We start from the raw sequence: 16,969 nt of genomic DNA on the forward strand, positions 1-16,969 counted from the left end.
GTCTACTGTTAGATAGAAACAGGCCTCACACCACGAGGTCAGTACAGTCTACTGTTAGTTAGAAACAGGCCTCACACCACGAGGTCAGTACAGTCTACTGTTAGTTAGAAACAGGCCTCGCTCACACCACGAGGTCAGTACAGTCTACTGTTAGTTAGAAACAGGCCTCACACCACGAGGTCAGTACAGTCTACTGTTAGTTAGAAACAGGCCTCACACCACGAGGTCAGTACAGTCTACTGTTAGTTAGAAACAGGCCTCACACCACGAGGTCAGTACAGTCTACTGTTAGTTAGAAACAGGCCTCGCTCACACCACGAGGTCAGTACAGTCTACTGTTAGTTAGAAACAGGCCTCACACCACGAGGTCAGTACAGTCTACTGTTAGTTAGAAACAGGCCTCACACCACGAGGTCAGTACAGTCTACTGTTAGTTAGAAACAGGCCTCACACCACGAGGTCAGTACAGTCTACTGTTAGTTAGAAACAGGCCTCACACCACGAGGTCAGCCTTACTGGTGTAGTGTTCTGTTAGCTATAGTAGTTCTCACACCAGAAGGTCAGCAGAGTTCAGTCAGCTACATGCCTTTTGTTTGTTTAAAATATTAATAATAGTCAGCCGCCAGAAAACGTATACTGGACAAAACAGAATAGTATAATTTCATTAGGCAACAGCGTTATGCTTTCGTTATGAGCAAAGTTTGTGCTGAAACACCTGTTCAGATGTCACAGTCACCTCATGACGCTCTCATCTGTATAATTTGGCATTTGTTCAATGATTTGCTTTTACACCCACACACTTGACAGCTTGAAAGGACGATGCTAATGGATTTAACAAGATAACAGGGTGATGATTACGAACAACAAACAGTGGAATCTGATTCTTCCATGCAGAAATGTAGTGATGTGTTAATCTGGCAGTACGTGATGTCATCCTCTCTCTGTAGAGCTAGAGCTGAAAAGACGGGAGGATGAGTACAGATTCACAAGTAAGTGATTTGATTGGTCCTCCTTACGTAGCTGTCTCCGTATCATTGGCTATTTTAAACATGTCACTTTTTTGATTGGAGCGTTCTGTTGTGGTATATGTTTTATTTTCAAAGAATTGCACAAATGATAAAGTTTACAGACTAGCTTCTCTTGTTGTCAATGACGTATTGTTTTTAGGGTGTGTTAGATTAAAAAAAAAGAAAATGTATCCTAAACTTTCACACCTGATTCAATTAGTCAACTAATCATCAATCCTTTTTTATTTAACTAGGCAAGTCAGTTAAGAACAAATTCTTATTTACAATGACGGCCAAACCCGGACGACGCTGGGCCAATTGTGCGCCGCCCTATGGGACTCCCAATCACGGCCAGATTGTGATACAGCCTGGAATCGAACCAGGGGGTCTGTAGTGACGCCTCAAGCACTGAGATGCAGTGCCTTAGACTGCTGCGCCACTCGACTAATTTAATCAGATGTGGCAGTTTCAGATTAAAACAAAAATGTGAAAAGTCTGGCGGGGGGGCCGGGGGGGGCCAGAGGAGCGCCATGCTCTAATTAACTGAGCCACACGGGAAGCCCATATAAAGTATTTGAAATTATTTTGAATACTCCACACTGGCTCCCAGTAAAGAGTAGAGCAGGGCACCTGTATTTTTAGATTGAACTTGGACCTATTGCCGTGATGCAGCACCACCACAGATACTTCACATTATAACTAGGGAGCCTGGCGAACTGAAAATACGAGACACAAACGTGTTATACACGGAGTGTACAAAACATTAAGAACACCTTCCTAATATTTTTACATTTTTTTTTGTTGTCATTTTAGCAGACGTTCTTATCCAGAGCGACTTACAGTTAGTGAGTGCATACATTCTCATACTGCCCTCCCCGTGGGAAACAAACCCACAGCCCTGGCGTTGCAAGCGCCATGCTCTACCAACTGAGCTGCAGGGGACTTATATTGAGTTGCAACCACCCCTTTTGCCATCAGATCAGCCTCAATTCGTCAGGGCATGTGCTCGACAAGGTGTCGAAAGCGTTCCACAGGGATGCTGGCCCATGTTGACTCCAATGCTTCCCACAGTTGTGTCAAGTTGGATGGATGTCCTTTGGGTGGTGGACCATTCTTGACACACACGGTAAACTGTTGAGCATTAAAAACCCAGCAGCGTTGCAGTTCTTGACACAAGCTGGTGCGCCTGGCACCTACTACCATACCCTGTTCAAAGGCACTTAAATATTTTGTCTTGCCCATTCACTCTCTGAATGGCACGTATACACAATCCATGTCTCAATTGTTTCAAGGCTTAAAAACATCATTTTTTTCTCTTGTGGCTGTATTTTACCCCCTTTTTCTCCCCAATGTTTGATCTTGTCTCATTGCTGCAACTCCCCAACGGGCTCGGGAGAGGCGAAGGTGGAGTCATGCGTCCTCTGAAACGTGACCAGCCTAACCGCGCTCCTTAACACCCGCCAGCTTAACCCGGAAGCCAGCCGCACCAATGTGTCGGAGGAAACACTCTTCAACTGGCGACCGGGGTCAGCCCGCAGGCACCCGGCCCGCCACAAGGAGTCACTAGAGTGAGATGAGCGAAGTAAAGCCCCACCGGCCAAACCTTCCCCTAACCCGGACGACACTGGGCCAATTGTGCGCCGTCCTATGGGACTCCCGGCCACGGCCGGTTATAGCACTGCCCGGAAATGAACCCGGATCTTTAGTAACGCATCTAGAACTGCGATGCAGTGCCTTAGACCGCTGCACAGCTCAGGAGGCCCTATAAATCCTTCTTTAACCTGTCTCCTCCCCTTCATCTACACTGATTTTGAAGTGGATTTAACAAGTGTCATCAATAAGGGATCATAGCTTTCACCTGGTCAGTCTATGTCATGGAAAGAGCATGTGTTCTTAATGTTTTTTTTACACTCGGTGTACATTACAATACAGTGCAAACGTGTAATACAACTTAAGTTGCCAGATCACAGAGAGTAGGCCAACATTGCATATCCTGTTCGGAAAAGTTACGTTTTAGTGCCTGGTCATTGCCATGAGAGATGGGAAACATTGACCCAAAATGGATTCCCCTAGCCTGGGGGCAAATCTGTTTCTGCCCTCTCGCCAACTCCTTATGGAATCCGTCATGCCAAACAAGCTTGACGAGGACAACAATGGAGTTGACATTTGGCAAGAGCACAAACAGATCTGGGACCAGGCTAGAAATCACCACTATCCTGCTGCCAAATCTGAACCCAAATATACAATATGGCTGTTTTGTTTACATTTGTCATTTGTAGAACTCCTTCAGATAGCAGGGATCAGTCCCCATGGCAATGCTCTGGGGGCCTCCATGCAGCAGCAGGCCAATCAGCAGGCTCCTCAGGAGATGAGGGGCGGGGACGTGTTAGACTCCACCCACACCGACATCAAACTGGAGAAGAGCAACATCGTGTTGCTAGGCCCCACCGGATCAGGTTAGTAAACTACTAAATGTATTCACTACACGTGGCAAATTTTAAACAATTTTTGTCCAAAACAACTTACTGCTGTGAAAATATATATATCCTTGTCTCATGTCCATTAAAATATTTCTCACTATATTTCCCAGGAAAGACATTGTTGGCCCAGACCCTGGCCAAGTGTCTAGATGTACCCTTTACCATCTGTGATTGTACCACCCTGACCCAGGCTGGCTATGTTGGGGAGGACATCGAGTCTGTTATCGCCAAGCTGCTGCAGGATGCCAACTACTCTGTGGACAAAGCACAGCAAGGTGGGTGGCTCACAAACTCTGTTTTCTGGTTCTCCGGGACTTAAATAGATCTGTTATGCTTTTCGTGTACAGCACTTTGTAACTTGTGTGTAGTCTGATGCAGGGAATTATTTAAAAAACAAATTTGCGGATGAGAATTCACTATTCTCTTGTAGTTCAAATAGAACTATCTTATTCACATAAGCCCTCTGTACAAAATCTATATCTGTTTAATATAATGACCACAATCTCACTAAGATGTGGTACAGGCATTGTGTTTCTGGGTTATTTACAGTGCCTTCAGAAAGTATTCACACCCCTTGACTTTTTGTTGTTACAGCCTGAATTTTAAAATTGATTACATTTAGATTTTGTGTTACTGGCTTACAAACACAATGCCCCATAATGTCAAAGTTGGCTACCTCATCTTTGTGCCCCACACATACAATTATCTGTGAGGTCCCTCAGTCGAGCAGATTCAACCACAAAGACCAGGGAGGTTTTCCAATGCCTCGCAAAGAAGGGCACCTATTGGTAGATGGGTAAAAAAAAAAAAGCAGACATTGAATATCCCTTTGAGCATGGTGAAGTTATTAATTACACTTTGGATGGTGTATCAATACACCCAGTCACTACAAAGATACAGGCGTCCTTCCTAACTCAGTTGTCGGAGAGGAAGGAAACCGCTCAGGGATTTCGCCATGAGGCCAATGGTGACTTTAAAACAGTTACAGGGTTTAATGGCTGATGGTGATCGGAGAGAACTGAGGATGGATCAACAACATTGTAGTTACTCCACAATACTAACCTAATTGACAGAATGAAAAGGAAGCCTGTACATAATAATAATATTCCAAAACATGCATCCTGTTTGCAACAAGGCACTAAAGTAACACTGCAAGAAATGTGGCAAAGCAATTTATTTTATGTCCTGAATACAAATTGTTATGTTTGGGGCAAATCCAACACATCACTGAGTACCACTTCATATTTTCAAGCATAGGGGTGGCTGCGTCATGTCATGGGTATGCTTGTCATCGGCAAGGGAGTTTTTTTAGAATAAAAATAAATGGACTAGAGCTAAGCACAGGCAAAATCCTAGAGGAAAACCTGGTTCAGTCTGCTTTCCAACAGACACTGGGAGACGCATTCACCTTTCAGCAGGACAATAACCTAAAACACAAGGCCAAATATACACTGGAGTTGCTTACCAAGACGACATTGAATGTTCCTGAGTGGCCTAGTTACAGTTTTGACTTAAATCAGTTTTAAATAAGTTCTATCAATGATCAACAACCAACTTGACAGAGCTTGAAGAATTAAAAAAACATTGTGCAAATATTGTAAAATCCAGGTGTGCAAAGCTCTTAGAGACTTACCCAGGAAAGACTCACAGCTGTAATCGCATGCCAAAGATGATTCTAACATGTATTGACTCAGTGGTGTGAATACATCTGTATTTCATTTTCAATACATTTGCAAAGATTTCTAAAAACATGTTTTCACTTTGTCATTATGGGGTATTGTGTGTAGATTGGTGAGATACATATATTTAATCCATTTTGAATTCAGGCTGTAACACAACTACATTTTGGAATAAATCAAGGGGTATGAATACTTTCTGAAGGCACTGTAGTCGTTTTTACCTACTTTAGTTGAATGTAAATGTCTCCCTGTCCAGGCATTGTGTTTCTGGATGAGGTGGATAAGATCGGCAGTGTTCCTGGAATCCACCAGCTCAGAGACGTAGGAGGAGAGGGAGTACAGCAGGCCAGTACTCAAGCCGTACTTTATTATCCCAAGCTTAGGAAACTCATTTGGTCAACTTCACAGTAGTGACCAGACATACGCTGAGAACACAAAACATTAAGAACACCCTGCTCTTTGTAGATTGTCCCACTAAAGCCCAAACCAGATGGGATGGCGTGTCGCCTGCAGAATGCTGTGGTAGCCATGCTGGTTAAGTGTGCCTTGAATTCTAAATAAATCACAGACCGTGTCACCAGCAAAACACCATCACGTCTCCTCCTCCTTGCTTCACGGTGGGAACTACACATGCAGAGATCATCCGTTCACCTACACTGCGTCTCACAAAGACACAGCGGTTGCAACCAAAAATCTCCAATTTGGACCCCAGACCAAAGGACAGATTTCCACCGGTCTAATGTCCATTGCTCGTGTTTCTTGGCCTAAGCAAGTCTCTCCTTATTATTAAAATTTTAGTCATTTAGCAGACGCTCTTATCCAGAGCGACTTACAGTTAGTGCATTATTACATTATTTTTATTTTTCATACTGGCCCCCCGTGGGAATCGAACCCACAACCCTGGCGTTGCAAACGCCATGCTCTACCAAATGAGCTACATCCCTGCCGGCCATTCCCTCCCCTACCCTAGACAACGCTGGGCCAATTGTGCGCCGCCCCATGGGTCTCCCGGTCACGGCCGGCTACGGATTCGAACCAGGATCTCTAGTGGCACAGCTAGCACTGCCATGCAGTGCCTTAGACCACTGCGCCACTCGGGAGGTGTCCTGATTCACACAGTCTCCTCTGAACAGTTGATGTTGATGTGTCTGTTACTTGAACTCTGTGAAGCACTTATTTGGGCTGCAATTTCTGAGGCTGGTAACTCTAATGAACTTATCCTCTGCAGCAGAGGTAACTCTGGGTCTTCCTTTCCTGTGGCTTGTCCTCATGAGACCCAGTTTCATCATAGTGATTGATGGTTTTTGCGACTGCACTTGAAGAAACTTTCAAAGTTCTTCACATTTTCCGGATTGACTGACCTTCATGTCTTAAAGTAATGATGGACTGTAATTTGTCTTTGATTATTTGAGCTGTTCTTGCCATAATATGGACTTGGTCTTTTACCAAATAGGGCTATCTTCTGTATACCACCCCTACCTTGTCACAACACAACGGATTGGCTCAAATGCATTAAGAAGGAAAGAAATTCCACAAATTAACTTTTAACAAGGCACACCTTTTTAATTGAAATGCATTCAACTACCTCATGAAGCTGGTTGAGAGAATGCCAAGAGTGTGCAAAGCTGTTATCAAGGCAAAGGGTGGCTACTTTGATGAATCTCAAATATGAAATATATTTTGATTTCATTAACACTTTTTTTGGTTACTACATGATTCCATATGTGTTATTTCATAGTTTTGATATCTTCACTACTATTCTAGAAAATAGTAGAAAATAGTCAAAATTAAGAAAAACCCTTTAATGAGTAGGTGTGTCCAAACTTTTGACTGGTACTGTATATTTATTTATTTATTTATTAATTTTCTCTGAAAACTTTGGCCACCAAATGAATCCACCTGCAGGCCAAAGTCGGCCCGCGGGCCACCAGTTGGGGAACCCTGTTATAGAGTGTTACCTTACGGGATGGGAGATATCAGTGATTTGACGTCTGTGTTTTCTGAATGTAGGGCCTGCTGAAACTCCTGGAGGGCACGATAGTGAACGTCCCAGAGAAGAACTCCAGGAAGCTGAGAGGAGAGACGGTGCAGGTGGACACCACTAACATCCTGTTCGTAGCGTCAGGAGCCTTCAACGGACTCGACAGAATCGTCAGCAGACGGAAGAATGAAAAGGTTAGCAAGAAGAAAAAATATATATGTTTTCCCTCATTGTATCGACCCAGAACTGTAAAACGGCTGCGGTCCTTTGACTATTTATTCTGTTCACTGGTTTTCAAGAGACTCGGTCAACAGTCTCTCTAATCTGAGCAATCTGCAGTTGCTACATCCATTTAATAATATGTACCCATTGATTCTTGAAGAATATAACTTATAAATAAGTACCTAATGAGCTTAAATTCAACAGTCGTACCCCATCAGAACCTACACTGAACAAAAGTTACAGTTCATATAAGGAAGTCAGTCAATTGAAATATATTCATTAGGCCCTAATCTATGGATTTGACATGACTGGGAATACAGATATGCATCTGGTCACAGATACCTTTTAAAAAAAAAAGTAGGGGCGTGGATCAGAACTAGTCAGTATCTGGTGTGACCACCATTTGCCTAATACAGCGCGACACATCTCCTTTGCATAGAGTTAATCAGGCTGTTGATTGTGGCCTGTGGAACGTTATCCCACTCCTCATTGGCTGTGTGAAGTTGCTGGATATTGGCTGGAACTGGAACACGCTGTCATACACGTCGATCCAGAGCATCCCAAACATGCTCAATGGGTGATATGTCTGGTGAGTATGCAGGCCATGGAAGAACTGGGACATTTTCAGCTTCCAGGAATTGTGTACAGATCCTTGCGACATGGGGCTGTGCATTATCATGCTGAAACATGAGGTGATGGCGGTGGATGAATTGCCACCGATAAAATGCAATTGTGTTTGTTGTCCGTAGTTTATGCCTGCCCATACCATAACCCCACTGCCACCATGGGGCACTCTGTTCACAATGTTGACATCAGCAAACCGTGAAGAGCACACTTGTCCAGCGTGCCAGTGGCCATCGAAGGTGAGCATTTGCCCACTGAAGTCGGTTACGACGCCAAACTGCAGTCAGGTCAAGACCCTGGTGAGGACGTCGAGCACGCAGATGAGCTTCCCTGAGACGGTTTCTGACAGTTTGTGCAGAAATTATTTGGTTGTGCAAAACCCACAGTTTCATCAGCTGTCTCAGACGATCCCGCAGGTGAAGAAGCCGGATGTGGAGGACCTGGGCTGGCGTGGTTACACGTGGTCTGCGGTTGTGAGACCGGTTGGACGTACTGACAAATTCTATAAAACGACGTTGGAGGCGGCTTATAGTAGCGAAATGAACATTTGATTATCTGGCAACAGCTCTGGTGGACAATCCTGTAATCAGCATGCCAGTTGCACACTCCCTCTTTTTTTTTTTTTTTTAGCTCATGAAACATGGGACCAAACATTTTATATGTTGCATTTATATTTTTGTTCAGTATAAAATAGAAGCTTGTTCAACTCCGTTGTCTGTAATCAAAGTAAATGTAAACAAACACTATATAGCCTCAACATGGTTAAAACTGTCATTGTGATGTCATGGATGGTCAGTCCTTGCATCCACAGCTCTGTCTGTTAATCTGAGAGTGGGTACATTTCTCCATCCCCCATCACTCTGCTTTTTACCAAAACAGTGGCAGGGTGTCACTTTTTGTTATTGTTTGAACTGATGGTTACCGCTTTAATGTAGTATTTTAATGAATGGAACATGAATGTCTAGGCCTGCCTCTCCTAGATGACGTCTCATTTCTTCAGTGTTTTAGACCACGTGTTTTCCTTAACCTTCTCCTCTCTGGTCCCTCTCCGCCTGTGTAGTACCTGTTGTTCACCCACTAATCGCCTCTTTTTTTTCTCTTCTAGTACCTGGGCTTCGGGACGCCCTCCAACATGGGTAAGGGTCGCCGTGCGGCGGCAGTGGCCGACCAGGCTAACAGCAGTGAACAGACGGACATGGTGGCAGAGATGGAGGAGAAGGACCGGCTGCTGAAGCTCGTGGAGGCCCGGGACCTCATTGAGTTTGGGATGATCCCGGAGTTCGTGGGGCGTCTGCCAGTGGTGGTGCCTCTGCACAGTCTGGATGAAGAGACTCTGGTCCGCATCCTGACAGAACCACGTAACGCTGTCATACCCCAGTACCAGGCCCTGTTCAGCATGGACAAGGTTAGTAGTAGTAGTGGTCTCAGTACCAGGCCCTGTTCAGCATGGACAAGGTGAGGAAAGAAAGGCCTTTCTCAGGACTGGAAGAACAACTCTACTGCTGAGGATGCACTAGCTCCATACAGCTGACAGGACTGCTGGCTACTTAGCAGACACAAACTAGACAGATAATATTGTCATTTATCAAGGCTGTGTTTGTCATGTTTTAGTCTAACCCAAGTCTTTTGGATGTACATATCACATTCACTCTGCCTGTGTCTCGGTCCTGTTATAACATTTACGTCATTTAGCAGACGCTCTTATCCAGAGCGACTTACAAATTGGTGCATTCACCCTATAACCAGTGGGATAACCACTTTACAATTAAAAAAAAATAAAAAATTTAAGAGGGGGGTAGAAGGATTGCTTTATCCTATCCCAGGTATTCCTTAAAGAGGTGGGGTTTCAAATGTCTCCGGAAGGTGGTGAGTGACTCCGCTGTCCTGGTGTCGTGAGGGAGCTTGTTCCACCATTGGGGTGCCAGAGCAGCGAACAGTTTTGACTGGGCTGAGCGGGAACTATGCTTCCGCAGAGGAAGGGGAGCCAGCAGGCCAGAGGTGGATGAACGCAATGCCCTCGTTTGGGTGTAGGGACTGATCAGAGCCTGAAGGTACGGAGGTGCCGTTCCCCTCACAGCTCCATAGGCAAGCACCATGGTCTTGTAACAGATGCGAGCTTCAACTGGAAGCCAGTGGAGTGTGCGGAGGAGCGGGGTGACGTGAGAGAACTTGGGAAGGTTGAACACCAGACGGGCTGCGGCATTCTGGATGAGTTGTAGGGGTTTAATGGCACAGGCAGGGAGCCCAGCCAACAGCGAGTTGCAGTAATCCAGACGGGGAGATGACAAGTGCCTGGATTAGGACCTGTGCCGCTTCCTGTGTAAGGCAGGGTCGTACTCTCCGAATGTTGTAGAGCATGAACCTGCAGGATCGGGTCACCGCCTTGATGTTAGCGGAGAACGACAGGGTATTGTCCAGGGTCACGCCAAGGCTCTTCGCACTCTGGGAGGAGGACACAACGGAGTTCTCAACCGTGATGGCGAGATCATGGAACGGGCAGTCCTTCCCCGGGAGGAAGAGCAGCTCCGTCTTGCCAAGGTTCAGCTTGAGGTGGTGATCCGTCATCCATACTGATATGTCTGCCAGACATGCAGAGATGCGATTCGCCACCTGGTTATCAGAAGGGGGAAAGGAGAAGATTAGTTGTGTATCGTCAGCGTAGCAATGATAGGAGAGGCCATGTGAGGATATGACGGAGCCAAGTGACTTGGTGTATAGCGAGAATAGGAGAGGGCCTAGAACTGAGCCCTGGGGGACACCAGTGGTGAGAGCACGTGGTGCGGAGACAGCTTCTCGCCACGCCACTTGGTAGGAGCGACCGGTCAGGTAGGACGCAATCCAAGAGTGAGCCGCGCCGGAGATGCCCAGCTCGGAGAGGGTGGAGAGGAGGATCTGATGGTTCACAGTATCAAAGGCAGCAGACAGGTCTAGAAGGACAAGAGCAGAGGAGAGAGACTTAGCTTTAGCAGTGCGGAGAGCCTCCGTGACACAGAGAAGAGCAGTCTCAGTTGAATGACCAGTCCTGAAACCTGACTGGTTAGGATCAAGAAGGTCATTCTGAGAGAGATAGCAAGAGAGTTGGCTAAAGACGGCACGCTCAATAGTTTTGGAAAGAAAAGAAAGAAGGGATACTGGTCTGTAGTTGTTGACATCAGAGGGATCGAGTGTTGGTTTTTTGAGAAGAGGTGCAACTCTTGCTCTCTTGAAGACGGAAGGGACATAGCCAGCGGTCAAGGATGAGTTGATCAGCGAGGTGAGGTAGGGGAGAAGGTCACCGGAGATGGTCTGGAGAAGAGAGGAGGGGATGGGGTCAAGCGGGCAGGTTGTTGGGCGGCCTGCAGTCACAAGTCGCAAGATTTTATCTGGAGAGAGGGGAGAAAGAAGTCAAAGCATAGGGTAGGGCAGTGTGAGCAGGACCAGCAGTGTCATTAGACTTAACAAACGAGGATCGGATGTCGTCAACCTTCTTTTCAAAGTGGTTGACGAAGTCATCCACAGAGAGGGAGGAGGAGGGGGGGGAGGAGGATTCAGCAGGGAGGAGAATGTGGCAAAGAGCTTCCTAGGGTTAGAGGCAGATGCTTGGAATTTAGAGTGGTAGAAAGTGGCCTTAGCAGCAGAAACAGATGAAGAAAATGTAGAGAGGAGGGAGTGAAAAGATGCCAGGTCCGCAGGGGAGTCTAGTTTTCTTCCATTTCCGCTCAGCTGCCCGGAGCTCTGTTCTGTGAGCTCGCAATGAGTCATCAAGCCACGGAGCTGGAGGGGAGGACTGAGCCGGCCGGGAGGATAGGGGACATAGAGAGTCAAAGGATGCAGAAAGGGAGGAGAGGAGGGTTGAGGAGGCAGAATCAGGAGATTGGAGGGAGAAGGATTGAGCAGAGGGAAGAGATGATAGGATGGAAGAGGAGAGAGTAGTGGGAGAGAGAGAGCGAAGGTTGCGGCGGCGCATTACCATCTGTGTAGGGGGCAGAGTGAGTAGTGTAGGAGGAGAGCGAGAGAGAAAAGGATACAAAGTAGTGGTCGGAGACATGGAGGGGAGTTGCAGTGAGATTAGTAGAAGAGCAGCATCTAGTAAAGATGAGGTCAAGCGTATTGCCTGCCTTGTGAGTAGGGGGGACGGTGAGAGGGTGAGGTCAAAAGAGGAGAGGAGTGGAAAGAAGGAGGCAGAGAGAAATGAGTCAAATGTAGACGTAGGGAGGTTGGAATCCCCCAAAACTGTGAGGGGTGAGCCATCCTCAGGAAAGGAACTTATCAAGGCGTCAAGCTCATTGATGAACTCTCCAAGGGAACCTGGAGGGCGATAGATGACAAGGATATTAAGCTTAAATGGGCTAGTGACTGTGACAGCATGGAATTCAAATGAGGAGATAGACAGATGGGTTAGGGGAAAAATTGAGAATGTCCACTTGGGAGAGATGAGGATTCCTGTGCCACCACCCCTCTGACCAGATGCTCTCTGGGTATGCGAGAACACATGGTCAGACGAGGAGAGAGCAATAGGAGTAGCAGTGTTTTCAGTGGTAATCCATGTTTCCGTCAGCGCCAGGAAGTCGAGGGACTGGAGGGTAGCATAGGCTGGGATGAAGTCAGCCTTGTTGGCAGCAGAACGGCAGTTCCAGAGGCTGCCTGAGACCTGGAACTCCAGGTGTGTGGTGCGTGCAGGGACCACCAGGTTAGAGAGGCAGCAGCCACGCGGTGTGAGGCGTTTGTGTAGCCTGTGCGGAGAGGAGAGAACAGGGATAGGCAGAGGCATAGTTGACAGGCTGTAGCAGATGGCTACAATAATGCAGAGGAGATCGGAATGAAATGAACTAAACATCTGGGAAAGGAGAGAGCAGGGCCTCCCTCACCACAACTCCCAAATATAACTCGCCCAACTTCCACCTCAGAAACTATAATTGTTTCACTGAACCACCCGAATAAAACTCTCCCAACTTCCACTTTAGAAATTAGAATTGTTGTAAACTACAGCGGTTCAATGTTTCAAGGAATAGACTCAACTTACTTTATTCAGCTAGCTAACTATGACGCCATAGCTAACTAGCATGCTAGCATCCAATAACACACAGTTTAGCACCAATACTTGGTTACAACAAACTACCAATAGTGTGTTAACACACTAAACAGATAATTCGTGTCCGTGTCTAGTTCCTTTCATAACGCAGCAATAATTAAACGTTGGCTAGCTAGCACAAAGATATTGTATTTAGCTGCTACAGTACAGCTAGCTGGTAGTGTTGGCTAGCTAGCAATGGCTGCTGTGTTGACTTTGTTTGAAAAACGGTGTCGCTGCGAACGAATGTAGCTGGCTAAAATTATATTGTATTTAGTTGCTATAGTACTGCTAGCTGGTAGTGTGGCTAGCTAGCAATGGCTGCGGTGATGACTTTGTTTGAAAAACGGCGTCGCTGTGAACGAATGTAGCTGGCTAAAAGGATATTGTATTTAGTTGCTACCGTTGCTAATAGCTACTCACCAGCTAGTCCAGGAGGTGAGTTAGCTAGCTAGCTTCGTGCTACACCCGGCACCGCCGAATACAATACTAACCTACAATAAATACATACAATAACTACCCACAACAACCCACGATGCCTACCTACAATACCTAACTACAATCTAAATACATAGTTTAAGCCTTACTCGACAAAGCCCAAGCTATGTATAAAGCCAAACTTACCCGACGCCAGCTGTCTGGGTGGCAGACAAGAAGACATTGGTCTTCTGCAATCAGTAGCTGTAATTAAGTACAGTAGCTACTAACTACCTAACGTTAATGCTTCAGATAATGAGGTTAGAAAAACAGCTGAATGGTAGGTAGCTAGCTGGCTTAATTACAGGTACTCTTAAGCGTGAAATAACATTGGAAACAACTATCCACAGTTGCTAAAAGTTACCAGTAGCTACCCGCTAGCTAGCTAGCTTTATTGGTCCAGGTAGTGGGTTAGCTAGCCTCGTGCTTCACCGGGCTCAGCCGAATACAATACTTACCTACAATAATTACCTACAATAACCTACAATAACTACCGAAATAACGTTCCTCTCTCTGTGATTTGTGTTCCAGTGTGAACTGAATGTAACCACAGATGCACTGAGGGCCATCGCCAGGCTGGCTCTGGACAGGAAGACGGGAGCCCGTGGCCTGAGGTCCATCATGGTCAGTCAATACAACGTGCTCAATTCCTATACATTTGGTATTTGAGTCTTTATCAGCAGTAAGAATATACACAGAACGGATTCGGTTGCTGATGGTAAATCTAAGTGATATTACTAGTATGGTGAGTGACTGTGACAGTGTAATGAAGCTGAAATTCATTAATGAATGTCCTGTTTCAGTTTTCTGACACTGCTGTGTGAAATCTCTCTCTTTTTTTTTTAAACAGGAGAAGCTTCTTCTGGAGCCAATGTTTGAGGTGCCGTGTTCAGACATCATGGCTGTGGAGTTAACCGAGGACGTGGTCCAGGGTAGATCAGAACCACAATACGTCAGGTTAGGCAGCACCTGTTAGGATCTTACTGTCACTTGGCTTCGTACTGTCTATGTTTTTATTGCTGTACTTATCTCTTGCCACTTGCCAGGCCACCATTAATTGACTTGCCTGGTTAAGTAAAAGTTAAATTAATAGATACTCCCCCCCCACTGTATTTAGTCAGCCACCAATTGTGCAAGTTCTCCCACTTAAAAAGATGAGAGAGGCCTGTAATTTTCATCATAGGTACACGTCAACTATGACAGACAAATTGAGGGGGAAAAAAATCCAGAAAATCACATTGTAGGATTTTTTAATGAATTTATTTGCAAATTATGGTGGAAAATAAGTATTTGGTCACCTACAAACAAGCAAGATTTCTGGCACTCACAGACCTGTAACTTCTTCTTTAAGAGGCTCCTCTGTCCTCCACTCGTTACCTGTATTAATGGCACCTGTTTGAACTTATCAGTATAAAAGACACCTGTCCACAACCTCAAACAGTCACACTCCAAACTCCACTATGGCCAAGACCAAAGAGCTGTCAAAGGACACCAGAAACAAAATTGTAGACCTGCACCAGGCTGGGAAGACTGAATCTGCAATAGGTAAGCAGCTTGGTTTGAAGAAATCAACTGTGGGAGCAATTATTAGGAAATGGAAGACATACAAGAACGGTGAGGAAAAATCCCAGAACCACACGGGGGGACCTAGTGAATGACCTGCAGAGAGCTGGGACCAAAGTAACAAAGCCTACCATCAGTAACACACTACGCCGCCAGGGACTTAAATCCTGCAGTGCCAGACGTGTTCCCCTGCTTAAGCCAGAACATGTCCAGGCCCGTCTGAAGTTTGCTAGAGTGCATTTGGATGATCCAGAAGAGGATTGGGAGAATGTCATATGGTCAGATGAAACCAAAATATAACTTTTTGGTAACTCAACTTGTCGTGTTTGGAGGACAAAGAATGCTGAGTTGCATCCAAAGAACACCATACCTACTGTGAAGCATGGGGTGGAAACATCATGCTTTGGGGCTGTTTTTATGCAAAGGGACCAGGACGACTGATCCGTGTAAAGGAAATAATGAATGGGGCCATGTATCGTGAGATTTTGAGTGAAAACCTCCTTCCATCAGCAAGGGCATTGAAGATGAAACATGGCTGGGTCTTTCAGCATGACAATGATCCCAAACACACCGCCCGGGCAACGAAGGAGTGGCTTCGTAAGAAGCATTTCAAGGTCCTGGAGTGGCCTAGCCAGTCTCCAGATCTCAACCCCATAGAAAATCTTTGGAGGGAGTTGAAAGTCCTTGTTGCCCAGCGACAGCCCCAAAACATCACTGCTCTAGAGGAGATCTGCATGGAGGAATGGGCCAAAATACCAGCAACAGTGTTTGAAAACCTTGTAAAGACTTACAGAAAACGTTTGACCTGTGTCATTGCCAACAAAGGGTATATAACAAAGTATTGAGAAACTTTTGTTATTGACCAAATACTTATTTTCCACCATAATTTGCAAATAAATTCATTAAAAATCCTACAATGTGAGTTTCTGGATTTTCTTTTTCTATAATAATAATATGTCATAGTTGACGTGTACCTATGATGAAAATTACAGGCCTCTCTCATCTTTTTAAGTGGGAGAACTTGCACAATTGTTGGCTGACTAAATACTTTTTTCCCCCCCACTGTAAATACCAACCATATCAGTCAAAGGTCTATTGGTTTCATCATGCCGGAGGTATGTTAAGATCAGAACACTGAGTACTGAAACCTGACCTGAAGTTCCCATGTAATGTTCCCAAGTGAAAACACATCTCAACCGACCGTACCTTGGCTCCACTACCACTAATACTGACCCCCCTCTCTCTCTCTGCATAACTAACCCTACCACTAATACTGACCTTCCTCTCTCTTAGTACTCTGCATAACTAACCCTAAGAGCGTCTACTAAATGACTAAAATGTAAATACCTTTCCAGGGCTCCAGTGAAGGAGGCAGCAGAGGAGGAGTATGACTTTGGTACCGAAGAGGAGAACTGGTCCAGACAGGTGGACGCAGCAGCCAACAACTGATTTGATCCCCCTGTCCTTTACCGTCACTCATTTTCAAGAACTCCTACATAATCTACACACAGTGTAATCTAGAATCATTAGAACACCTTCTAGAACCTTTGGAAGCCAGTTGTGGGTTCCTCTAATTCCAGCCTCTGAGACTCCTACAGGCCACTACTGAAACTACAACACAATGAAACACATTGTTTCTTGACCCCTCTCTTTCTCCTTTTCTCTCTCTTTCTCTTTTTCTCTCTTTTTCTCTCTCTCTCTCTCTCTTCTCTTTTTCTCTCTCTCTTCTCTTTTTCTCTCTCTCTCTTCTCTTTTTCTCTCTCTCTCTCTCTCTCTCGCTCTCTCTCGCGCTCTCTCGCTCTCGCTCTCGCTCTCGCTCTCGCTCTCAGAAAGTGTTTTGATAATGAACAACAAGGATGTGAGATCTGTAAATACCTTTTTGGTCC

The 16,969-nt window shown here is 45.6% G+C and overlaps 1 protein-coding gene across 1 annotated transcript in view; it reads left to right on the forward strand.

Annotated features, from left to right (window-relative positions):
* LOC121568058 (ATP-dependent Clp protease ATP-binding subunit clpX-like, mitochondrial) overlaps nucleotides 1-16,584 on the forward strand; it is a 37,648-nt gene extending 21,064 nt beyond the window's left edge. Inside the window, exons 7-15 of the mRNA XM_041878624.2 lie at nucleotides 948-989; nucleotides 3,287-3,463; nucleotides 3,598-3,762; nucleotides 5,423-5,511; nucleotides 7,177-7,341; nucleotides 9,099-9,398; nucleotides 14,052-14,144; nucleotides 14,371-14,477; nucleotides 16,439-16,584. Of these exons, the coding sequence (XP_041734558.1) occupies nucleotides 948-989; nucleotides 3,287-3,463; nucleotides 3,598-3,762; nucleotides 5,423-5,511; nucleotides 7,177-7,341; nucleotides 9,099-9,398; nucleotides 14,052-14,144; nucleotides 14,371-14,477; nucleotides 16,439-16,532 (1,232 nt within the window). The 3' untranslated portion in view covers nucleotides 16,533-16,584. The remainder of the gene's footprint in view (nucleotides 1-947; nucleotides 990-3,286; nucleotides 3,464-3,597; nucleotides 3,763-5,422; nucleotides 5,512-7,176; nucleotides 7,342-9,098; nucleotides 9,399-14,051; nucleotides 14,145-14,370; nucleotides 14,478-16,438) is intronic.
* The last annotated feature ends 385 nt before the right edge of the window (nucleotides 16,585-16,969 follow it).

This window comes from Coregonus clupeaformis, unplaced genomic scaffold, assembly GCF_020615455.1.
Source record: "Coregonus clupeaformis isolate EN_2021a unplaced genomic scaffold, ASM2061545v1 scaf0300, whole genome shotgun sequence".
Taxonomy (NCBI): domain Eukaryota; kingdom Metazoa; phylum Chordata; class Actinopteri; order Salmoniformes; family Salmonidae; genus Coregonus; species Coregonus clupeaformis.